The sequence below is a fragment of the Ctenocephalides felis genome, unplaced genomic scaffold, assembly GCF_003426905.1.
Source record: "Ctenocephalides felis isolate EL2017-DRISC unplaced genomic scaffold, ASM342690v1 CF-g0.4_SCAFFOLD_01886, whole genome shotgun sequence".
In the NCBI taxonomy this organism is placed as follows: domain Eukaryota; kingdom Metazoa; phylum Arthropoda; class Insecta; order Siphonaptera; family Pulicidae; genus Ctenocephalides; species Ctenocephalides felis.
The window spans coordinates 23,791,961-23,819,766 of record NW_020538040.1 but is presented as its reverse complement, the minus strand read 5'-3'; the positions used below and the strand labels follow the sequence as shown (position 1 = coordinate 23,819,766).

At 28.7% G+C, this 27,806-nt stretch overlaps 1 protein-coding gene across 1 annotated transcript in view; it reads right to left on the bottom strand.

Moving 5' to 3' along the window:
- Positions 1-27,132, bottom strand: part of LOC113377249 (pleiotrophin-like) — a 393,535-nt gene extending 366,403 nt beyond the window's left edge. Inside the window, exon 1 of the mRNA XM_026617499.1 lies at positions 27,084-27,132. Within this exon, the coding sequence (XP_026473284.1) occupies positions 27,084-27,117 (34 nt within the window). The 5' untranslated portion in view covers positions 27,118-27,132. The remainder of the gene's footprint in view (positions 1-27,083) is intronic.
- Between the last annotated feature and the right edge of the window lie 674 nt (positions 27,133-27,806).

Here is a 27,806-nt window from a genome sequence, read left to right as displayed (position 1 = left end):
TTGGTAAAAAAAAATAATATGTATATACATATGATACATATAATAAAATTATCACGATTTTAATATCGTTTCTTTTTTAATAGTTTTTTTTTTAATCCATTTGCTGTTTTATATAACCAGGAACAAAGACAAAAATCGACAAGGTTTTAAATATTAAGATATAATTAAAAGAAATTATACAATACTAATTATTAATAACAATATAGTATGATCAAACTATTTTAGTCCTTTATAAAGAGTCGTTTATTTAGTGTAATTATATATGCAAGTATGTAAAATTTATTATTTTGTTTATTGGTAGATGAACCAAATGTTTAGTAAAAATATTAAGAATTTAATTTAAGACTATTATTATCCTTGATTTATATTCATAGTTTAGCAACTTAAATTTAATGAAATTGAAATGAAATTCAAAAACATTCAGGATTGATACAATTTTATTTCAAATAATTTTAACTTACAGAAAAACAATTTATTTAATTTAAAAACTAACATTTTTTTAGAAAAACACCAACTATATTTATAAGATATATGTAAGCTATATATACGATGAAACAAATAATTTCAGATTTATTGGATATCCATATATCACGGAAATCCATGAATCAAGATATTAGAGCTGAGGATTCTGGCGAATTAGAAAATGAACAAATAAGGATGGATAGATTTTTTCACAGAAGGGTTAATGACTAAACTTCCTGATTTCAATACTTGTAATAGATTCAAAATAGTTTACCACAGTGGATGTTTATGAAAGAACAAACTGGAGCTGGTTGACGAGAAAGAAATCGCAGTAAAATTCTTTTTTGGAAAAGGAATGGGTGCACAATCTTGTTTATCCTCTTGAGAAATGCATAACACCTTTAGAATTCATTATTTGTTTTTGCAGAGAAGTGTAATTGACATCTAAGCTGATTAGTTACTCAGCTTCCATCAGACCAATGCGAAAATAAATTGTGTTCTCAATTTTTACCAAGGTTTACTTCTGCTGCAGCATCATCTAATAAATTTATATCAATATTCAATCAAAAAGTTGAATTATCTTTAAACATCACATACCACTGAATGGTTTTGAGGAATTCTTCAGATATGATGACATCAGGAATTCGGTAACGATCAGTGAAATGTGCAATCGATGATGTACCTAATTTTCAAACTCATTATCTTGGTCTGAATCCGTAACCGATGAAATTTTATAGGACGAAGTGAATACACCATTGCTTCATATAAAATAATTTAAATATAAAAACAATTTATATATAAAAATATTTTTAAATAAAAATCATCGCAAAATAAAAAAATAATTTATTTTTTTTCTAATGAAAACAAAATATGGAGTATATAGCAAATGTGACATCACCTTCTAGATTAAATTAATATAAGATTGTTTTTTTATCAAAATTGTGATAATTCAAAATGTCTCATGAATTAGAATATGGAATAACATAATTTGTAATAGCTTTTTAGGATTTTTTTGTATTTTTAATTACAATCTGTCACACTTAGGGCATTCAGTAATTGTTTTGACTTCATTATATGAATTTTTGTATGGATGGCAACCCAGTAGTTGTCCAATCCAATTAGAAGTATTTGATGCCATTTTTATAAGCTTTCTAGGAATAAAAAAAATGTATTGATATAATGAAATTCGAAAATTTATGAAAGAGCGCAATTCTTGAAGGAGATTAAAATTTTGATAAACCAATTAGTAACTAGTGGTGTATGCATCGTGCCCTAAGGCACATTGCTGGAACCTCCCGCAGCGTAACGAAATATTGTTACATTGTATACTATTTATAAGAATTACATAAACTGAATTACAAAGTTAACATTATTTATTTATTAAGTATACAAGTGAGCTTTAAAACTTTATTCAGAATTAAAATAAGAATCCGAATTATTTTCGATATACAAAAAATTGAAAAAACATTTTTTTGAAACATTTTTTTTCTAAAAGCAATTATTTTGTGCAAACAAGCAGAACGTTTTTGGAATTATTTAAATCTGATGCTTAAATCTCTCAAAAACTAAAATTTCTGTACATTTAGCTCTGTATCTTGAAAATAGTTGGACTTGCCTTTGCCAAAAACTAACTAACTTTGCATATCTCCCTATCAATAGGGATCGAATCTTGTTTGAACCATTCAAATCGGTTGGTCAAAGTGTTCAAAAACCTCTGAAACGTGAAAATATGCAAACATTTTCATTTTCGATTTTCGGCATATTACTAAACTACTCTACGGGAAGTAAACCAATTTATTCGAATTAAAAACCATTTAGTCAAATTAGAAAGTGGATTAATATTGATAATTTTAAATTTAAAAGTTTCGACACTTGGTATGTATCATTAATTAATAAATCATTCCTATAATAACAAAATATAAAATAAAAATATTTTTACACAAATTTGGTTTATCATTTATCAAAAAACGTAATATCAATTATGAAATAAACAATAATATAAAAAATAATTATGTTTTATTCATTACTAATTCAAATGATAAAAACATTAGGAAGATTTAAAAAGTTAGAAAATACAAACAGAATTAATTACCTGTATGATTGATTATACACTAACATTTTTTTACTAAAAAAGATTTTATCAAAAAATTATGATTTTATAAAATTTTTTTCAGAGAAATTTTTAATGATTTTATAAATTTATTTTCAGACTATCCCAGAAACTATAACATCTCGTTATATAATCATATATTTATTTTAATCTTTTTCATTTTGATTATATGGTCATATTTCTCTACATTATTTTTTCCACAATTTTATTCATTTTATATAAAAAATACACTATCTTCTGCATTTTTCAAACATATTGTTTGCTTAAATCTTATCAAGATCATGTTTCTTGACAGATGTACTGACTCTTGACTGAAGATGGACGTACCTAGTTCCGAAACGTCGACAGTAAATAAATAGAGAAATGCTTTTTTTTAACTTTTGTTTTTTATTACATTTTGGATTCTTTGTTCAAAGCTCCACACGCACGCACACACACACACATATATATATATATATATATATATATTTGTGCATGTACATGCACACACAGATATGTTGTAGGTATGTCGTGCACATCGTCGGTTTGTGAATTTTTTATGCCGGTCCTTTATGTCACTCCTGCATATTTTTTTTATCCTGGTGCGTTTTTCCCCTCAGATTCAATTTTATGCGAACCATGGCGGAAATTTATTTTGCGTGCGTTCCAAAACCAATATATATGTAGACGTAGGTGCTATATACAGATTATGTAAATAATATATACTGTATATAAATATACGTATACATATATAAATATATATGTATGTAACATTCTCTTTAAAGAATACGAGATAAATATATTTTCGTATGATCCACAAAGCTCGTTCGAATATCTTGTTATGATTTGATTATCCGATTGAATAAATATAATATGACGTTGTATTACGCATGTAGACGAAATGTGTATTAAGATAGAGTTTATTGAATAAGTATATTGAATGGCGTTATATTTTTAGAATTTGCTTCTGATCCCCAAAAATTGTTTTGGTCTCGTTTTATGCCAAGTTTAATATTCGATACATATTGCGTTCGGTTACTTTTATGTTTCGTAAAATATATCTGCAATGAATATTGCTATCTATGCATTTTTGGGATCTTTAGGTTTATCTCTAAATGAAAAATAGTTTTTTAATATTATTTATATTATTATAAAATTTTTGTCTTAAAATTGTTAGTTTATAATCAGACTATAGGGTCAATTCCGCCATAAAATAGGCCAATATTATCGCAAGATTATGTTATATAGTAGTTTTCATACAAAATGGTACTAAATACTGTCAAAAGCCATGTGGTTGCTACGCAGTCAGGCGTTTTAGATAAAAAACCTAGCCTGGAAAACGTACAAATGTTAAAAAATAGATTTCATCATAACTGCACCTTTGTGATGTGGGTTAATAACATACGACCGCGCAGCAAATACGAATGTAGTACCATTTTGTATGAAAAAAATTGAAAGATTATAAGAAGACCCTAGCTCCTCTACATATAATACTTTAAGAAAAATCAATGTAAATTTTCATATTAAACAAACAGCGCACTATTCTTCGTTAGAGAATATTATTCATTCTTTATTGCGACTCATGGCAAAGCAGGTTATTTTAATATTACAAAAATATTTTGAATTTACTTCGTATAAGCTTGCCAAATACGCTATTTTTATTCACAGAAACAGTAGTTATGATTTATGTAATGATAAATTGCTAACTAGTCTGTTGATGCCAATCATCATCAGTTTATAATTACATTTCAAAAGCAGATGAATTGTTAAACTGATTGGAAATAGAAAATATCATATATTAATTGTGAAAATTGTATTGGGTAGGGCGAAGGCAGGATGGTCAATTTAGGTTTTCAGTAATTATACTGTCTAAACCAAATGAAGTACATCATAACAAATAACACGTATCAAATAAACAACTATCAAACTATGTTCTGCAAAATTCCTAGTGCATATACTATTGCAGAAATGTTTTTTATCATTTTTCTAAAATTTGTTATTTGTCCCTTATTACCTTATAGGCTGGGTGGTAGAAAGGAACAGTCATGTGGAGAACAGATGTATTATTTTTAATTTTTACGATGGGTGATCACACATAATTTTTTCTCTACTTTAAAATAGAATATTAATAGAATATTATAAAAATAATCCAAAATTTACTTGTTTTTTTAGATAATGGTGATGGACCTTTAAGCCCCGCTCTACCCGGTTAGTATAATTGCATAAAATAACTAGATCCGTAGTTATTGAGCTAAGACTAGCACTATAAGAGAAATATCTTGGTTTTGATCTATTTCTGAAAATTACAGTATGTATATTCATTCTGATATTTTCCTTTAATAGATATTCTTGGAAAGATAAATCCATTTCAAGAGCAAATCAGTAAGATCACTTTTGTTTTCTAAACAAAATGTAAGTCGACGACAAAAGTAGACTCCTGATATTTTATTCTTCTCGAAGTTAATTAAGTTATTTTTGAATTTTCTCAGTCAGTGTTTTGATGATTGTTTTTGCTTTGTTTTCGCAAACAATGCACAGACGACGGTTATAAGAGAACTCGAAAACATTGTAAAATAAAATGAATACGAAAGTATTTGCAATTTAAAATATATTTAAATGATTAAATGATATATTTGTTCATTAACAATTCTAATAAAACTTTTTAATGAAATTTATTTGAAAAGTTTTTAGATCTGCGAGGTATGCGATGGAAATGAAATTTAATAGAATTTTGGTTTGGATCTCATATTTTACTGCAGTTTACCACAAATAGTCGACAATTTCATTAATATGAAATTCATGTGAATGCTATTAACTTTTGAGTGATATTAAAATTAAAGTTATTCTTATGATAAATGTTAAACGAGTCTGCTTTGTCGTTTATTTCATTTTTAACTTCCCGAAGGAAAAGTGCTGATTAGTTTTTGGTAAAGATCGCCCGGGCTGTTTTCTTGTAATAAAGTGCTAAAAAATTTTTTTTCGACGGTTTTTATGAATTTTTTTTTGACGGCAGATATCATAGTCTTATAGATCATACTATAATATTACGGCCCTACAACAAGTCGCTTAGTTTTAAACATTTGTCAAAGTTTGCAAAAATTAGTATCGTTTTTTTGGTATTTGTCAAAATTAGACTTTTCATCGACGTTTGCTCAGAAACGACTGAACCGATTTCAAAAATTTAAAAGTCATTTGATGTATCTCGATAAGGATTATTGTTTCTCAGTTTTGTGCGACGATGGGCCGAGCCGTTAATTTGTAATTTGGAAAAAAGTGTTGAACTTTTCGTTCACATTTAAGTTCATACTACCGAATCGATTTTAAAAAATTAAAAACTGTTTGAAAGATATTAGTAGGGAATGATACTGATTAGTTTTAGGTAGAAATCTACCGAGCCATTTTCTTGTAATTAACTGTTGAAAAAAAAATTTAAGCCGATTTTGATGGACCTTTTTTTGCGATATATATCATGGTCTTATAGGACTTTCTGAAATATTACGGCCTTACGACAATTAGTTTAATTTTAAATATTCAAAAGTTTGAGGAAATTAGTAGTTTTTTTGACGTTTGTTAAAATTAAAATTAGACGATATACTTGGTTTAACTATAGAGTACTTGACCTTAATGAACATACTAAACCATTAAAGTCTTACGGAAACTGGTTCAATTATGAAAATTGTTGATTTTTGAAAATTTGCTTTTAGAAAATACTCCGAGAGTATTAATGAATCCACTGGGAATACTTCTAATCACTCATAAATTAATTCATTTTTTATTGATTAAGTCGATTATTTACACATATCGGGAAGTTCATGTAACTTGCCTCAAGGCACAATACCAATACCAACTAGTTTTAACTGCAATCAGTTCTTAGAGTTGTTGTGGATATAATACAGCCTCGAGGATTACCCAAACTCACTTGTCGAAAAACTTTGCCACAACACTACGAGGGCAAGATTCAAAACGAAATGCAATACATAGTCAACTCTGTCAGTGTCAAAGTCACTGACATTGGTGACAGGATTTTTGAATAAATAATAAAGCCTATTATCAATTCTTGAAATTCTTATTGTTGTCCTATTAGGTTAGGTGTAAGAACTACAGTATATTAATAATGAAAGAAGAAAATAAATGTTTCTTTATAAACCTTTAGGCTATATTAAATTGTTCAATTTTATTTTTATTGTTTTGAAACAGTAATTAGAGCTTAAGAATTCTAAGAGTTGATGTAATTTAACTTATTTTTTTGTCGGTTTTATAGATGGCAACTCAAACAGTTGTCTCATCTCTGTGTGATAAATTTTATTATTACAATTTCCGTAATAAGGCAAGTATCCTTTTGATGTAGTAATGCCGGATGAGCTATATTTTTTCTTGGAAACATATTGCTATCTATATTTCCAAGTGAAAACCGGGATAGAACCCGGACTTCTGATTCAGGTCCAGTAGCTCTAGTCACTTACCCATGAATAAGCCCAAGTCTAAAGAATAATTCTGAATATATGTAACAAATATTCTGGAAGTTAACTGAGACAGAAGAGCAAACGTAAAATAAAACAGCAACAATATCGCACCGAGTCAATTACGAAATGATATATAGTTCGAAAAACATTCAAAGTAAGAATTCGCCCTATTTACTTTACTATCGTACCGATCTGTTGCAAATGCAAGGTAGATTTAGAATCATCCTCTCGACTATAAAAACAAAATTGAATTCAGCAAACATTTTGATAGCGTTTCGCCATCGCTATATATATGCATTATATAGAAGTTCGATACTTTGTAAAGTTTCGAAAGCTTTAAAAGCTAAAAACACTTCCATTTGAATGTTGTTCACTTTTAATGGAATCACTGAGTGGGAACAAGAACAATTCTTCCAAAGGAATTCCGGTACAGAAGTGCTCTATTATCAAGTAATAAAATTTGAATAATAATTGAACAACGTCAAGAATTGAAAGCCATTCTGTACTTAATGTTGACATAATGAAACCGACAAAAGTAAATAAGCGGCATGTGTACTTACATTAATTTAATTGTATCTCGAGAAATCTGTCGATCGAAAACCTATATTATTCAAAACTAGTAAGGTGCATGGCATCGTGCCTTAAGGCAAATTGCTGAAACTTTCCGTACCATAATTAAAAATCTTGGTACGAAACCCAAAAAATTTACACAAAATGTGTACACATTATTAAAACCTCTAAAATATCTGATAATTTGATGTACATATGTTCAATAAACATTTTTGACCGCCAAATGACATTTTTTCAACTTATTTTTATTGAGAGTCCATAACCGCTGGACCTGCCTCCCAAAAATTTTATCAGTTGTTCATTTTGTCAATACAAGTAAAATGTTTTTTGCATTATTAAAATCGGACGCTCCGTTCTCCTAATTGAGTTACTGTTTTGGCACTTTTTGCCCCGTATCTTCGGAACGGTTAGACCTGCCGTTGCCGAAAACTAATCAGCACGTTGTTTTATCAGTGGAAATCTAATGTTGTTTGAGTTATTCAAATCGGTTGAACCATGTTCGCGAAATCGTCGTCTAAAATTTGTATCCACACATACATACATATAGATCAATTTTTTCTAAGGTATGCGAAAATGTTCAGAAACCTCTGAAACGTAAAGATATATAAAAATTTTCATTTCTGATTTTTTATAATTTACCCTGCGGATAGTTTAACTACTGAATGTAAAAGTTGAAAAAAACTAAGAATACATTTTACAGAAAAATTACAAGTCTAAACCAAAAAAACTGCGGTATGAATGTTGATTACTTTTCTTTAATCTGATGACTGGTTATAGCCTTTTACTATATACTTTAAAATAGTATTATTATGAAATATATATTTTGCTTGTTTTGGAGTTAATGATGGCGGACCTTATTAACCGTCGACTTTTAAGCTCCGCTGTACCTTATTTGCCCTTTTTTGTATGATTTGATTTTATGACTAATTCTTTGTACTAAAAAACAGTATTTTAGTATTTTCACGTTAACAAATGTTCAAGTCATAATTTAATTTATTTCTCTCCCAGCTAACTGGTAAAAAAACTAAATTATATAAAAAAAATGGTATAACCGTACCTCTACTGTGTGACTCTTACTAATTCGTTGCAAAATTTGTTTCAAATTTTCTCGAATAGTGGTTATGCTGTATTTAATAGTAGTTCTTTACATTCATCAAATAAATATTTTTCTAATTAGTATCTCTTAAATACGCAGTTTTTATACCAACATGTCATTCAATTCTATAATGAGTAATAACATTCCGTTGAATCTTTCTATGCAGGATTTATCTGAAACTAACAATGTAAAAAAAAACAACAAAAATAAGAATTCAGCTTGAGCTGGGAAATGCAGGTTTAAACAAAATAATAGCAATTAATTAGTCTGCACCGTGTACTTAATTGAAATTACGTATTGCATTATTCTGTTTCCTCACAAGCTGTTTCGAAATAGACTAGACAGGGTAAACTGCGAAATGGATATATATACTTGCAAACTCGAAAATAAACACACAAGGCATACAAACACACACACATGAGCATATATAAATTAGATAAACGATCCCTGTCGATGTATTAACGCTGGAAGCTGTGAAGGAAAATGAAGAAAAATTCGGAGACACACGACTTCAACTTGTTTATCGACAATGAGTGTTCCGTACTAACCAAATTAGAAGTTTTAGTTCTAGAAGATGATAATAATTGTTAAATGAAATCATTGACATATCTTCATTTGACTTGTACAAAATCATATATTTATAGGCTAATTCTCCAATAAAATAAAAATGTTAACCCTTTCCACTCGGTTGCCGCCGAAAAGAGTTAAAGTAACGCTGTGTTAAATCCAATTTTCACATAAATTGGTACTAAACTCTGTCAAAATTCTCTGTACTTGCTGTGCGCTCAAGCGTTTTACACGTAAAACTAACTTCATGTATGTGTTAACAAGGGCACCTTAGAAAGATGCACTTATGATAAAATTGTTATTTGACGTTTACGCGTTTTTTAGATTAATTTTTAAATGTAAAACGCCTAATCGCACAGAAAATACATAGCTTTTGGTCAGCTTTTACTATCAAATTCATAAGAAGATTCGATCGTAACATATCGTTGCCATAACGACGCTACATTTCTATTTTATCGCAGAATTGGCCATTTAATTTAAAAAAAAAAATCGCTAGCAAAATTCTATGTAATTCACATCATTGAAGATGGATACAAATATATAAATTAAAAATTGTAGTGATATTTTAGTATTCATTGTAAATATATTTTTTGAACAGCAATCAGAATTAAGCTCGTATAAAAAATCCCAATCTTCCGAGCTCATAATTTAATATTTTTACCTCAACTTATCCCGCTTTGCAGACAACCTGATATCAAGCTGTAGTGACACGCATTTTCACTTGAAAATAAAAATCAAAAATATGGTCTTAACTAAAGAAGTCATTTTGCATTAAATTGAATCATACATCAGTATTGAAATTGTTTTAATAAAATTATATCAAATATAATAAAGCCAATCGTTGGATTGTCTTCTGAAAACCGACCTTGTTAAAAAGAGGTTAATCACAACAGCTAATAGAACTGTTAAGTTCTGATTGCTGTTCAAAATATTGATATAATAAAATGTTTTTGTAAATTAGTCCAATTTTTCAGTCAAATTCATTTCAGTTTATTTTTTATGTTTTGTAGAATTGCATTTTTAAACATACAAATGATCAAAAAATATGTACGAGTTGTATTTTGCATACAATGCAATAGTCAGTTCCTGTTTTAATTCACGTTATACATATATATTTTTTGAATATTGATTTGATTCGACACATGGACACACAGTTTTATATGCAAAAACTTTTGTATCTTGATAAAAAATATAAAAGTCCTATATATTGCACTGTAATATGAATTTTATATACTACCTAAATTTAGTAGTGACAGATTATATACAGTCTAACTTTTGAAAGATTAAAAAAAGTATGGATATTGGATAACACTTAAAATATTTTTTTTGATATTTAGGAAAGACTTGGTACGGTTGTTTCAAGGTACGGTAGTAACAGTCATAATAACAGCGAAACTATACTGATTTTGAGCTAGGGTCCAAAAGAAGAAAGATGAAGTATAATTGTTCGATCAAGTTTCCATTATTGCTTTCAGTCAGTGCCTTACATCAACATGATTTATAAACCGCTTTGCTGTTAACGAGTCAAAAGTAAGTTTCAAAATGTTCGAATTCTTTTAATAATAACTGTTACTTGTATACAGACAGATTACTTTTGTTATAAGTTAATTTGCTATAAGTTGGGCATTAGTTAGTTAATTATCAGCAATTAGTTTATGCGCAGATAATTTAATTCGATCTTGATGATTTATCTTCAAAAGTGTACGCTGAGTACTGTAGTGACAAATTTTGTGGGTACGGTTGTGACATGTTTTTGATGTGTTTTATGGTTGAAAGGCTGAACACGTAAAGAAAACTTTAACTGAACTAAAATAAAATTTGAAAGAGAAAGAGAAAGGAGAAAGCAATACAAATGAAAGAAGATCATGGGACCGATTCTGCCGCATAACAGAAAAATGTTATGACAAGGCTATGTTACGCTACAACTTCCATCCATTATGCTACTGAATCATACTGAATACTGTTAAAATGTCAGGTATTTGAAGTGCATTCAGGTGTTTTACATATAAATTGCAACGTCACTCGTATGTTATAAAGCTGTATCAGAAACACACTGTTATCTAAAATCGTTTTTTTTGACATTTGTGCGATTTCTCGGTTAGGTTTTCTATATAACAATCTGAGAAATACACCTGACTGCACACCAAACGCATAGCTTCTGTCAATATTATTATGAAAAGTTCTTCATAACATGGCCTTGCCATAACATTTTTCTGTGGGCAACAGAATGTCTGGTTTGTGAAAGCTCATATTCTGAAAGTAGAGGTAGCGTAAAATAGATCAAGAAGTAAGCTGTTTCTGGTTGCATGTAAAATGCGCAGGTGATGGTCACCATTGTAATGATGATTTTAACTAGATCACTGTAAATTGATACATAATACATGTAATATTTGGACTGATTAGTAGAATAATAATTATTAGTTAACATCTTGGACTGATTTTAAACTATAAACCTATTTTTGTTATAGGTTAACCTAGTTAATTATAGAAAGGAAAATAATCGCATAGCTCAGATTATTTCTTGTTGGCTTTGTTTAAAAAAAATGTTTTGTTGTATATTATTATAATATATTCATAAACTTTGTTATTGTTAATTTCCCGTAGTATAAGTTATAGTAACCGCAAAAAAATCGATGATTTTTTTTATATATCTTCACGTTTCAGAGGTTTCTCAACATTTTGGCATATATTAGAAATAATAGATGTGTGAGTATATGAGTATGTGTGTGTATGTATGTGCAGATATAATATTTGGTCAACGATTACAAAAACAAGAATCAACTGATTTGAATGATTCAGAAAACATTCGTTTCCTATTGATAAGAAGACTTACTGATTAGTTTTTGGCAAAGTCAGGTCGAGCGGTTTTAAAGATACGAGTCAAAAAGTGCCAAAAATGGTAATCCAGCTTTTGAGAAAACAAAACGTCCGATGAGTGTGGAAGGTTCCAGCAATTTGTCTTAAGGCACCAATAGTTTGAATGATCATGTTGTGTTATGTTACATATTTCTAACAATACAAGTTACAAACCATTTCGATGATTATAGCTATTGTTTTTAACCTATGTTTATGCATATCACAACCATCCTGGGGGCATATATATTAGGTTGTCAAATATCTCCCTTCCGCTTTTTTGCTCTTTATTCAAAAGGCGGAAGGGAGATATTTGACAACCTTATATTTGAAATAGAAAATGAGCAATATAAAACGCATTAACAATAAAAATCTTCTGAATAAATTCAACGTCAACAATTCTAGATAAATTAGTGATTGGAGTTGAATTTCAACCATTTTTATAAAGTAATCCAACGAAACTAGATATATCACGAATCGATAAAACTGATATTTTCTCATTGCAAGAATTCGATCGCACGTTGACGGAATATATAAATATTTCTCGTGTAAAAATCTGTAAAATCCAATAGCGTCATATCAGTTATATGTTTTACAATTTTCAGGTCCGTGTCATGTGCATCCATTTTCATTTTCCTGTACATTGGCTGTTAGTGAAGTGATCAACGAACGTTGCCGGGCTTCAATATGTTACTACGTCGGCCAGTGTGTAAACTAATTTTGATTGTATATGAAGTATAGTGCATCATAGTGAACCAGACTCGTGCCATATTTCATGTCGATATATATTACACATTATATGGACGCTCACGGTGTTACAAGCCGACACGCCGACACGCCGACATGGCCCCGACTCACCGAATTCATATAGGTGCATACATGGATGCAGATTTGTGCAAAGCCAAATGGGAAACATTTGTATAAACCGTAGATGAATGCATACATATGCCTATAATGGTCTAAAAATTATAGAAAATAAATATCCTCATGAAGACACTTAACCTTCTATGACCGAGTTTTTAATTTGCATCCAAAAAAAATAGAACACCAAAAAATCGGGATCTATAAGCTTATGTACGCAAGTAAAAAATTTCTACTTATTTCTGTTTCACAAAGTTTTTCAGTTGTATCAGATATCAACTTTTTTTCCATCAAACGTGGACAAAAAAATGCGGACATACAAAACACACATACACATCCATTTTTTCTGAGGTATGCCAAAATATTCAGAAACCTTCAAAACGTGAAGATATGCAAAAATGTTCATTTTCGATTTTCGGCCCATTAAAATAACTATCCTACGAGAAGTTAATAATTATAAATCTAAATTGTAAAGGAAATCTTAATTTCCTGATAGTACTTATAAAGAGTAGTTTTTTTGCAAGTTTATTTGGATGGTTTTCCAACCTCGTCTTGTATTTGGCTGCAAATCTACTGATTTCTTCTGCTTTTGCGTATATGTTGCAGTCTTGATGGATTAGTCAATTAGGAACGTAGTTTGGTATCTCTAGTATTTTCTTAAAAATTTTGTTCGGAGATCTCTGTAGAATTTTTATGTTGGTTTGACTTGCACTACCCCAGAAAGAAGAGCCGTAAGTCCAAATTGGTTTCAAGACTGCTGTGTATACCAGACGTTTGTTGTAAGTAGATAGTTTAGACTTGTAACCCAACAGTCTGTATAGTTTTGAAATTTTCTTCAAGCTGGAATGTTTTTTTTAGTCTTCTGTCCAAATTAAAACTAAGATATTTTACGTGTGCTATTTTATTATTTTGCTGAAGTACTTAAGAATGAAATCACTCTAATCTCGGGTTCATTCTTAAAATTTAACTTAATGTTTACTACAATAAAGTTAAATTTTGTACTTTACTCAATTTTAATACTGTGTATTCTGTCGTATGATGGTTTGTAATGATTGCACTCAATGATATATAGGTGAATAAATTGGACTGATTTAATATTTTGTTGAGAATTCTCATTGTTTTAATTAATAATCCTAATATTTTATTCTGTGATTATTGAAGAGACTATATGCCGAAAGTTGCCTTAAATTTATAAATTCCATCTAGCATTAAAAAAATATCAAATCATAACCTTCTACCTGATTCATATTAGAATTACCTAAATTTTCTAACAAATATTTAAATACGATTAATTTTTGTTACTTGTTAACGTTTTTTTCTTTATTTCTACTATTTTTTTTTGATTATAAATTGTTAAGTTTATTTACTTTATTTAATTTAAGTAGATTTGATTTCATTTTTATTAAGTCTGTCTAGGAATCTTATATCGATCAGAATGAGTATTAATAAGATAAAATTAAGTAAGATTCTCTAAATGATAAAACAGAGAAAATCTACTAATAGATATTTGAGTTATTGCAATGCGTGAAAATAAATTTGCATGTGTGTGATAATTACAACTAAAATTTTAACGTACAATGTTCATAACATTTGCAACACAATATTAGCAAATTAATATTTAAATCAATTTAGTACCACTACAATATGAATGTATTATATATGAATTATCAAAATATGCGGCTAATGCTGGATAGTGGTTATACATATAAAACTACTATAATAGTAACAAAATATATTGCCCATATTTACATTATATACAAGTTTATCTGAATATATTATATATGTATACCATCCAATAAATTGATGTAATATATTTATAAATAACTAGAGGCACTTCCATAAAATTAATTACACATATTCAATACTAATATATTTTAAAGGCTGAACCTCGGGCGATATTTTGGAATATGTAATATAAAAATAGTAATAAATAAACGATGTGCTATTTGTTTAGAAATTTGTTGTTCATTGAAAAAATATAATTTATTTTGTCTATACAGTACATTGTAATTAGATTAGAATAGAATTTGTACCAAAGTCCCAGTGTTTTACAAATTTCGATAAAAATCTAGTACATTTGTACAATTTTTGCCTTAAAGAAACGTTTGAAAATCATTTGTTTTAACAGTTTGTTCTAAAACAATTTGGTCTTTTTTAACTTTAAAAGCGGCAAGTTCTGCTTTCATTTCGGTAATTATGGAGAAAGACGCCAAATTTATTAGCTGAAAACAAATGCTCAATATATATTTATCAAATTTTAAGGTATCAGAGTTCAAGGTATATTGCAGGAACACTAGTTGAGGTGGGCGGGGGATGCCATTTGCACTGAGGGTTGTGTAACCCTTAGGCGACAATGCCTATTGTCGTTATAATATGTAATAATTTGCATTTACTTTATCAGAATATATGTAATAATATGCATAATATTATCACTATACATTATGCACTAAAAATACCGAATGCCTTTTTAGGCAAATTGTAGCCATATGAAAATGAATAAAAAGAATGTAAGTGGTATTCTGCTTTGTTGGCAAGTTGCATTAACTTTCTGATAAGGGTTTATAATTGATTTGATGAATATTATTTTTATTTATATATGATCTACCTGGCTAACTGTTTACCTATGCACTTGTCACGCCCACTTCTTTGCCAGCTTACCTGTCTACCTGCATATCAGTCTACCAGTCTACCATACTATCAATCACTAGACAATCTGTCTCCATTGTTACGTTTCTACCAGTTCACCTATATATGTCTCACATCTACCTGAGTCTATCTGTCTATCTGCCTACCTATTCACCAATGATTTTATTTTTATATGAAACAATATTGATGATTATTAGTTTTGCAACTGTAAAAGAGCTGGACCTGCCTTTGCAAAAATGAAATCAGCATCTCTCGCTGTCAATACAAACAAAATGTTTGCTGAATCAATCAAGTGTTCCGTTTTTGCAAAAACGGAATTTCCACGAAAAAACGGCTCGGCCAATCTTTGTCCAAAATTAATCAGCACGATTCCCGAATTAATATTTCTCAAATAGTTTAATTATTAAAATCAATTCAGAATTTTTGGCTAAACCATGTACGGATTTTTTTTTCACTTTTCTGCTTATAAAGAAACGACTCAGCCGATTAAAAATCTTAGGTTCATCGAATGGTTTTAAAATTTTTGAAATTGACTCAACCGTTTTTAAGTAAACGTCGATGAAAGGTTTAATTTTAACAAACATCAAAATAACGCATCACATTTTTTCAATCTTTAATGATTTTTTTAAAATTAAACGACTAGTCGTAGAGCCGTAATATTTTAGTATGTTTTAGAAGACAATGAAATCTATCGCTAATAAATTTCATGAAAATTGTCAACTTTTTTTTCAACAGGTACTGCTTTTGCAAAAATGTAATCTCGTTGTCAATACGAATCGAACGTGTGTTGAATCGACCTAATCAGTTGCTCCGTTTTTGCAAAAAAATGCCATTTTTTTACTTTTTGGCCCGAATCTGTAAAACGGAAGACTTGTCTGTGCTAAAAACACAAAAATCACCACGTCTCCAGTCAATGCAAATTGAACGTTTTTGGAAATATTCAATTCATTTGATCCCTGGCCTTAAAAATCGTAGAAAAAAAATTGAATCCAAACAAACCACATACTGCACACACGCATCCATTTTATCCTAATAAGGTATACCAAAATAGGAACTCTCGAATCGTAAGCAAAAATTTTTATTTTAGGTTTTTGGACGATTACTGGACCTTACCCTAAAGTTAATATACTGTATATAATATTTGTTAGTATAAAACACAAGCAATTTAATTTGCCAAAGGCACACACCTTCATTTGAATTTTCATGGTTATTGAACCATAAGTTTATAGACTAACGGAACTTAATATAATGAGATGAAGGCAAATTAAATATTTCGCCCAAATAGTTCAAATCATGTAATTAACTTAATCGCTCTCCAAACCTTAGTTAAATCTATATTCGGGCACGAGAAATTAATAAAATAACAAAATCCGTGCAAAGTAGGGTGCGCCGTCTATTATCTCGTCAATTTACGAAGCGTTCTAGAAAACAAACAGGGGAGCACATATATCACATATATATATATATATATATATATATATATATATATATATATATGACGGGGTGTCGTATCTTTATTAAAATCACGTTTAACACCTTTGTTTCGTCGGTTGGGCGAAATAAGGTGAAACAAAACGCGCGTGCTGAACCTGTGAACTCTGCCTCTAATGGTCGATGAGCACGACAGTCTATGCCAACACGCAACCTTACCAGTGCATAAACCCATTTAACGAATAGTCTTGGCTCCAGTGAAAACGAGAAATACATTTCAAATTTTATTTTATTTTTTGTAGTTTTAAAATACCTATATTCAAATTATGTTTGGAATGGGTGCGATAAAATACTTATCCATTATCATAAACATTATTTGGTATATGATAACGGGTAGTACTGCACTAGGGCAGGTTCGTGAGCTGAGTTAAACTCCAACTTGATTCCGGGAACAATAGTGTGAGAGATTTCCTATTGCCATTTCACACAGCAGTACCCAAAATGAGCTTATTTTCAATTAGAAACACATTTTGATCTATATTTTCAAATGAAAATGGGCATCGCTGTTGCCGATGTCAGATTGCCAGAATGGGGCTTAAACTCGCGACCCCGTCCACAGCCATGGAGCACCCAATTGATATATGAATTGATCTTTTTTTTAGGTTTACTTAACGCAGTTAATTACACTGGTTAAATTTTAGAATTGCCAATTAATTAAAAAAAAGTTTATAAGGTCTTGGTTCGCTCATACGTAATTGACTACAAACTACAACGCCTGAGCCTGAATCAGAGATCCCAGGTTCAACCCTTGTAACTTTTGCAAAAGCTGTGTTTGCTAATTCAAAAAAAACGGCTTGGCCGATCTTCTCGCAGATCGAGTTCAATCCAATGGCTTTTAAATTCGAGAAAACTATCTTAACATTCCATATATTGTGGATGTAATTAGCAGCAATAGCCTTCACCATCACTTAAAACTGGAATCACACCCAAACCACATAGTTCCAGCACTACTCGAGATCCCTAATTCTAGAAGACTGAAGAGGAAATTTCCATATGATTTATATTAATTTATTTAATTAACTAATTAGTTAACTGATCAATAGAACAGTTTTCTATTCTATTTTTATATTTATTATTATTATTATTATTATTATTATTATTTCTTCTTCTTTTTATAATTTTCATGATTATTATTTCTATTTATTTGTTATTATTATTATAGTTTGTTATTTATTTTTAGTTATTTATTATTATTATTATTATTATTATTTTTTCTTTACTTTACATTATAGATTTGTTTAAATTATGATCTCACTGCAGCTCATAGAATTACTTACTTTATTCTGATTGTTACACATAATCCGTAAATAAATACATAAATTTAATAATAATAAAAAAAAAATCGAGTAAACTAGAATTATCGAATCGAATTTTTTGACTTAAATTATCGAAAAATGGATACTAACCAAAAACGCAATGTGAGTTTCCAGCAATCAAGAAAAACTTTCACCACATAAATATATTAGTGCAAGAATTGTCATATTCCACAGATATTGAATATCATCGGATGAATTATATGTAAAATAATACGCGCATACAGTTTATGAACAAGTGTTATATATTTAAATTATGTGTGAACTTCTGATTCAGTTTCAAGTTCCCAAAACAAACTTGGGCTTGTATTTGTGAGATAGTACTCAACTTTTAAATTTTTTTCCAAGAATGAAACAAATGATATTCATGAGAAATTGATTACTAAATTAATTCGACTTGATACCACAAATCTTACACGATGTGTGTGCGAAAGCATATAAAAAGTAATTTTATAATTTTTCATTTAATCATGTTAAGTTGTTAGAAAAATATAAGTAGTTTAGTACATAAAAATATAGCGATTATAGGCTATATTAATTATTTTCACATTTTTTAAATATATAGTTTAGCAAAATATTAATATTTTAAAACTAAATAAATGATCAACCAAGAGATTTTTCATTTAAAGATATATTAAAGTATGATCAAAATCATAATAATTACATACAATTAAGAGTTACTTTATATAAATATCATGTATTTTATTATAGAACATTTGATTATAGAAAATTTGTGGCGACTTTTTTTGGACAAATATTTTTATTATTAATAAACATTTAAATGATTTATTATCGATATTCACTTATTAGAAAATACTAGTACATTTCCTAAAAGCTTTAAATTTTTATTTTATTTTGTCGACAGTTTCAATGATCAGGTAGAATTAACATTTAATACAAAAAATACAAAATTATGTCGTCAAATTAAAGTTGCACTTATCCAGACTGTAAAAATTACATTTCCGATCTATAAAAGCAACCAGATTTGCTATTATTCGACATACTTTTTAAAAACATTTTCTTTTTGAAAACTAACAACTTACACATGAAACTTACAAGAATAACATAAAATGAGCAAAAGTCTAAAAATTATTTGTGAATACAATACAAAATATTAACAAAACGTTTAAGTAAATTAGTGGTATATGGCATTGTGCCTTAAGGCAAATTGCTGGAACTTCCCGTACCGGAACAAAATGATCGAGGAATATTAAATGTCTGTAAATAGATTATTATAAATACTGTAACATTTTCTAATATTTGTAAGAATTATAAAAACTGGATTATAAAGTTAAAATTATTTATTTGAAGTATATAAGTAAGGTTCAGAACTTTAGCCAGAATTAAAACTAAAATCTGAATTATTTCCGACATACAAAAATTTAATTAAAAAAAAATCAAATACAATTGTTTTGACAACACAAGAAGAATGTTTTTTGAATCATTTAAATCGGATACTCTATTCTCTCAAAAACTGTTTTTATTTTCTGCACTCTTTGCTCTGTATCTCCGTAATGGCTGAACCTGACTTTGCCAAAAACTAATCAGCACATCTCTCTATCAACAGGAATCGATTGCTTTTTGAACTTTTCAAATCAATGTACATTTCTTTCAATCATAGTGTACATTTTTAATTAACAGGTAAATATTACATAAAAGATTTTAAACTTTTACTTCTATAAATATTTTATAATAATATTTAAATGATTTTCAATCATTTTGCATACAAATGCAACTTAATTTTACCATTATAGTCTAGTCTTAAGTCAATTTTACATGATACACTGAAATTATCATGAAGTTCAAAGTCAATAGGAAAAGATTAGTAAAATTTACACCAACTACTCCTCTAGAATATATATTCTTACAAACGCACTGTGCGGGTTTATTTAGCGATTTTCATGATTATCTTAATCCGCTTTTAAATATTAACGACTGAAAAAATTACGAAATGCTTTTATACAGTTGTAAGATGGGTACTTAAGTATTCCTTAGAATAAAAAGAATAAATTTTATATTGCGTCTCTATGGCATTTAGAGAAAAATCTTTTATAATTGCATGCTGTTAAAATATAACTGAGAAAATGTTTTAATAAAACATAAAATATATAATGAAAGCACTCAGTCAATTGCAAAACACGTTGGCAGGTTTTTTGTTCAACACTAAATTGCCAATTAATTTAAATGAACTATATTTTGAAATTATGTAATGAATAATCCGTTCGATAATGATGCAACCAATCATTCAACTTTTTGCCATTTTGCAAGCAATGGGTAAATATAGGGTAAAGCGGGGGGCTTAATGGCCGCGGGTAAAAAGGGCCACCGCTAATATATCAAAAACAATTAAATTTAGGATTTTTGACAACACTATTTGAAAGTAGAGGGAAAAAGATATGTAATCAGAATTACCTTGAATCGAGCAACATCACTATCAGGAAATATATGGCCATGTTTGAAAACCTATAACAAAGGTATTTTATTTGTGGTTTTATTTTTTGGTCATGAGCACTGTTGTTTAGTTTATGAGACCTTAATAAATTTTTAAGTATACGTTATCTAGGTGTTTTATAAGATGTATTATTAATTTTAACTTAGATTCAACAATTTTTTATATAACCTCTATAAAAGTTTAGACGTGGGTGGGGTAAGAAGGACCAACTAAACCTTTACCTCAACAAAGGTGTACTGTAAACAATAAAAGATAGTAAACAAAAAAGTAAATTAAGTTAAATAAAGCAATTTTACTGAAAATAAATTAAATAAATAGTTATTCCAACTCTGCTTATAAATATTTCTGAAGAAATACCAGATCCAGGTTATATACGGTGTAATTTTGTAAAATTTATTTCATGAAGTTCTTTTAAAATTGAAAACACAACATTGTATCTGTTTGCCCGATAGCTGTCTCTTTTTACCGAGCCTAGCTAAAAAGAAAATAGCTAAAAAATACATTCTATAATTAGGAATTGACTGGAAATTTTATTGAACATAGTCCGCTAATTTTTTATTTGATTCGTGTTATGTGTTGTAATAATGTTCATTTGGTTTAGACAGTATAGTTACTGAAGTCAAATTGAACCTTTGTGCCCCGCATTATCCTAAAATGTAGAAGAGAAGAATGTAAATATTTTTTTAAATTTTCGAAGGTTTTAAGAAATATTCATCATTTTGTCAAATTTTCTGAAACTTATATTTTTGTAATAAAATTGAAAAGTAATTTTTTTTAAATTAAATTTTAAATTTTAAATCACAAAAATTATATCAAAAACCTAGACACATAGAAATTGCATCATGTAGATACATGTAAAATACTCCTATTTTTGTGACCGTGTTTAAAATTAATGAAAGATCTTTTTTAACCCAAAGATATAAAAAACTAGTGGTGTATGGCTTCGTGCCTTAAGGCAAATTGCTGGAACATCCCGTACCTTAACGAAATATTCGAGAAATATTAAATGTTTTCAAACAAATTATTACAAATAATGTCACTTTCATTGTTCTTATATTATAAAAAGTAAATGAACAAGAAAGTATTATATAAACTATGAAACTATATAAAATGATGTTTAGAATTGTCGAATAATAATCCATATTATTTTTCGATATTAAAAAAATTATATAATTTTTTTTCTTCGAAAGCAATCGTTTTGCCAACACAAGCAAAAAGTTTTTTGAATCATTCAAATCGGTCGATTCGTTTTCTTAAAAACCGACTTTTTAGCACTTTACTCTATATCTCCGAAGCCGCAGGATCTGTCTTCGTCAAAAACTAATCAGCACGTCTCCTCATTAATAGGAGTCGAATGTTTTTTTTAACCATTCAAATCGGTTAATCCGTTAGCCCAAAATCGTTGACCAAACAATTGAGTCCACACATTCGCACATGCAAACACATCGATTTTTTCTGAGGTGTGCCAAAATGTTCAGAAATCCCTGAAACGTGAAGATATACAAAAATTTTCATTTTCGATTTTTGGCCCAATACAATAACTTACCATACGGGAAGTTAAAAATAATTATTTTATTCTAGTATATAATTAACACTGCTTTTATAGAATATTTGCATCACATAGTGAAAATGAATCAATAATGTAGAATAATATTCTTCGATTCAGTATGCACACGTAAAATAAACAATTCTGTATTTAATTTAAAAATATTATTCACACATTTTATAAAATATTGAAAAAATGCTTTTTGCAGCTTTCATGAGATTACACTTGATAGAAGTATTTTTCAATGGTTTTAATAACGTAATTGAATTAAATAAATAGAACAAAAAAGTAGTAGCAAATCAATTTTACTGTAAATCTTGATATGTAAGTAAGTTTGTTACATTACTTGTAATATGATGTTACATCATATATGTAATACGAAAAATTCATGTTTATTACATATGATCTACGCTTCAGTCTTTCACACCAAATTTTTTCTTTAGTATTTAGAACAAATAATTGAAGTTATTGATATTATAATACAGGTTTTATATTTTATTAACTAAATGCTGGATGACAATAACATCCAATTTTTTCCATAAAATGTTATAATTATATCACAAGAAAATTTGTAATATTTTTGCATTTGAATATAAGAACTTCGGTCAAAAATTTCCTTCACTACTGTACTGGGCTCACGTCAAATACCCATGAAATCGTCCCAAAATGTGTCAGGATATTTCGTTGAAAAGGAATTCATATTTTTGTACTGAATCATGCTAAAATCGCAAGGGTTTAGCATGGTAAGCCTCATAGAAATTGCTCATTTTGTTATAAATGTTCTAATTTAGTCGAAAAAAACAACTGCATTGTATGCTTTGGATTTCAACTTAAACAACTGTATTGCTTAATTAACAAAATATCAATCAATCCTCAAAATTCCTAATCATGCTTAAACTGTGTGACGACTGATATATTATTGATGAAAAATTTTATCGTGACAAATTGGAAACTGTTTAATTCTCAATTCTTAATGATGAAGACAGTGCAACCTACTCCAGTTCTAAAAATACCACTTACTTTCAATTTGTTATTTTTTTTAATTGTGATAATATTCGACCCAAGCTACGGATAAAATAGGTATGTTATGGTAATGCCATATTACGAGTCTATCTTCGTATGAGTTGGTATTAACGTAATGTCAAATAGCTATTTATTTGCTGTGCAGGTGTTCTACACATAAAACCTAACCTGCAAAATGTACAGACATGGATACATACATCTTCCGCATGTGGTTTGATAACACATAAGTGAAGTTAGGTGTTATGTGTAAAACTCCTGATTTCACAGATATTTTAATAATTTTGATAATAATAAGAACAATTTTTGTTATAATTTCTATGGGTTCCGTATCAATGTTTATCAGTTAGACTGCGACGCGGCGCTCACGCGCTTTGATATTTCCTTTCTACGCGGCTAACGTATTGCGATCAGAATTTCCAAAATATTTCAAAGTATAATAATCTTAATTTTTGACAAAGGTCAATTTTCCCAAAAACTTTAAAATTTAAAAAAATCTATTTTCTTTAAAATAATAAACAAATCTTTGAATCTTTGAATCTTTATTAAAAAAAATTAATTTTTGGTATGGAAAGTTACAGCAATTTGCCTTAAGACACGATGCTATATACAACTAGTTTATTTTAATAAATTCAATTTAAATACTTGTTATGAATGTCAGTATCATTTTGGGGACGCAAAATTGGTACATTTGTGATGTAACCCGATCACATAACCATCACGGCAATTTCCACCGCATATCAAAGTTAATGATCAAACCACAAACATAGTTAAATATATGTTAAACGCAGAGACTAATGTGACAATTCAGCATTACGATATATCATCAAATGCTTTAGATATTTGATACCTATGTATATCCGTATATGTAAACGAAACCTTTATCAAAAATTTTCGATATTCATTCCCTCCCTGTGAAAGCAACTTTCGCAGATTTTGATGGAATACTTTCACGTTCAAAGGCTGTGAAAATAGAAAGAATTGGTATGCACCCATATAAACTCCGTCGAAGGAAAGATAAATGTATCGGCGATTCATAGACGCGTGAAAAAGGCCAAGAGCCGTCGGCTAGGGATTGCAGAATATTACCAAAATCGACATCTGTCTGAAACATTTCAAACGATTCAATAAACACGGAATAATTTAGATAAATACTAGGTAGGAAACGCATTTTACCTGTGGAAAAAGAATCTAGTACGTTAAATGGGAGTCTAATTAACTTTACGTAGGGTAAGGTATAGTAATCGCAGAAAAAAGAAAACGAACATTTTTTAAATATATCAAAACCAGGTTTTTTGATTGTTTTTTTTTTAACTTTTTCAAAATTTACAAAATTAATAAAAACTAGTGGTGTATGGCATCTTGCCTTAAGGCAAATTGCTGGAACTTCCCGCACAGCAACGAAATGTTCGAGGAATATTAAATATTTTCAAATAAATTATCATAAATAAATACTGTAACATTGTCTAGTATTTATAAGAATTATATAAACTGAATTGCAAAGTTGAAATTGTTTATTTAAAGTTTATTAGAACTTTAGTCATAATTAAAATTAAAATTTGAATTATTTTCGATATACAAAAAAAAATTTGAAACAAAAAAAAATTCCTAAAAGCAATTATTTTGTTAAAACAAGCATAAAGTTCATTGAATCATTCAAATCGGACGCTTCTAGTTTATAAACCCAAAAAATCATAAATAAAAAAAAATCGCACACTTAGTTCTCTCAATTTTTTGCACATTTAGCTCTGTATCTTTTTACGGCTAGACCTGCCTTTGCCAAAAACTAATCAGCACATTTCTCTATCAATAGGAATCGAATGTTTTTTGAACCATTCAAATCGGTTGATCCGTGCGCCCGAAAACGTGGATAAAAAATTGTATCCATACATACATACACACACACAAGCACCCACTCACACATCTATTTTTTCTGAGGTATGCCAAAATATTCAGAAACCCCTGAAACGTAGAGGTATGCGAAAATACGATTTTTGACGATATATTTATAGAAATCATGTATTTAAATATTTATAATATTTTTTTAATAAAAAAATTCAAAAATTTCACATAATTTAATAATTGTATAAAATAGAAAATTCAAAAATATTTAATTATTTGACATTTGAAAAAATATTAATTATTTTCAGAAAAAATATCACAATTTTTTACTTTCAACTCGTGTTTTCAAAGCAAAATGTTTTTTGAATCAATCAAATCGGTTGTTTCTTATGTGGAAAATGTCTAGAACATTTGTTTGAATCATATGAGTAAACTTCAAAATTAAACATCTCAGAATGAAACCCAAAAAAATTGACAAAAGTGTACTAACATTGAAATCTCTATAAAATATCTGATAATTTGATATGCATATGTTTTTTGAATATTTTTCACCGCCAAATGGCATTTTTTTAACCTTTTTTTATTTAGAGACCATAACCGCTGAACCTGCCATTCCAAAACTTAAAACAGTTTTTTGTTTAGTCAATACAAATAAAATGTTTTTTGAATCAATCAAATCGGTTTTTCCATCTTGTCAAAAACGTTCAAGACATTTGTTTGTACAAGTACTTTAAACATTAGAAAAGGCTAAACCTGCCATTTACAAAAACTAATCAGCATGTCTCCCCATCAATACGAATAGAGTGTTTTTTGAATAATTCAAATTTGTTTATCCGTGTTCCTAGCGAATTGTCTATGAAATTTGTATCCGCACACACACAAATACACACAAATACATATATCCATTTTCTAAGGTATTCCAAAATGTTCAAAATCCATTTAGAGGTAAAGATACATAAAAATTTGCGTAATCGATATATTTGCGATTGCTATGATTTATCCTATAGAAAGTTGATAAGTTTGACTCGAGTTTATAATTTTTCACACTGAAGTGATTAATTTATTCCAATGGTATTTACATACAAGTTGAAAACCTGTTAATTTTTCTTTGAATCCTATACTATACACTATTAGAATTTTCATATTAAAAATACTGGACACCTCGAATATTTTCGTAATTTCGAAATTCACAGATTTTTCGGTTCCCTAGCTATGATTATCGGCAAGTGAGTTACGAGCCGTCCGTGAGCTCGTGATAATATTCCATAAAGCGTCGTCACCCACTTGTCAATGAAAAAGGATTTTTCCTTCTGGTCAGGGCCATAAGTAGGATGGAGTCATAAATTCACATATGTTTCCGAAGGAAATTCTCATGCCCGAAAATTCCGGGTAATAATACCACCATATGCTATACCGAGAAGTATAGTATCAAGAAAACTAAATATTATCTTGTGGATACAGTATTATCTATACGTTTTTATGGGTGATTGGTGATAGTAAGTATCAAATTCTGTGAAATCAAATCCTTCGAGACGAAATTATGATATGTGTAATTAATAAAATGTATTTCGTGCTCCCAGTATATCAATTCAACACGATATCCGTGGTAGATAAAATATATTATCAAGTGATAGTATTATTCTGACTTGTGAGAAATGTAATGAGATATTACAAAATGAGAATTAATTTTATATGTTCCGGTTTTAATAAATATCTTAATATCTTAATAAATTGTCATATCGACGAATTTAGTTTTATTCACACATTCATCATGAAAAATATCTAAATATATTATATAAAATTATAACTTACCGATGAAGCGATTAATCTCAGGATTTTTCACCATGATTGCTTGCGAAAAGTAATTTTTCAGTTATAATTTTAACAGGATACCTGAAAAAATAAAAGAAATAAATATTAGTTCATTTATATATCATTAGTTATTATTTATAAGAAAATATTTAAGTTTATATTATTATCATTAAAATATAGTTAACATTATTTATAACAAATGGAAAAATAACTATTGAGTTGTTTTTCCAACATGTCATTATGATCTACAATGTTCTTATTACGGCGGACAATTGTAAATCAACAAATTGGCTAAGTGTCCTTAATTGGACAGTTGAACATATTATAGAGAATAATATATATATATATATATATATATATATATATATATATATATATATATATATATATATATATATAATATATATATATATTATATATATATATATTATATATATATATATATATATCATATATTAGTTTATGTATGAGACTGATTCTGAAGAGAAAAGGAAACTGGATCGGACCCATTCTGCAAAAAGAGTGCTACCTCCACCACGTCGTTGACAGTAAAATAGAAGGACTGAAAGAACTGAGAAGAGGAAGAATGCATATGATTGATCACTTACGCGAAAAGAGAAAATGGAGGGAACTGAAAGCCGAAGCACAAGACCAGGAAGAATAAAAGCGCAAGTTTGGAAAAACATGCATAAAAGTGAATATAAAGTGATTAATAGTTCTAAA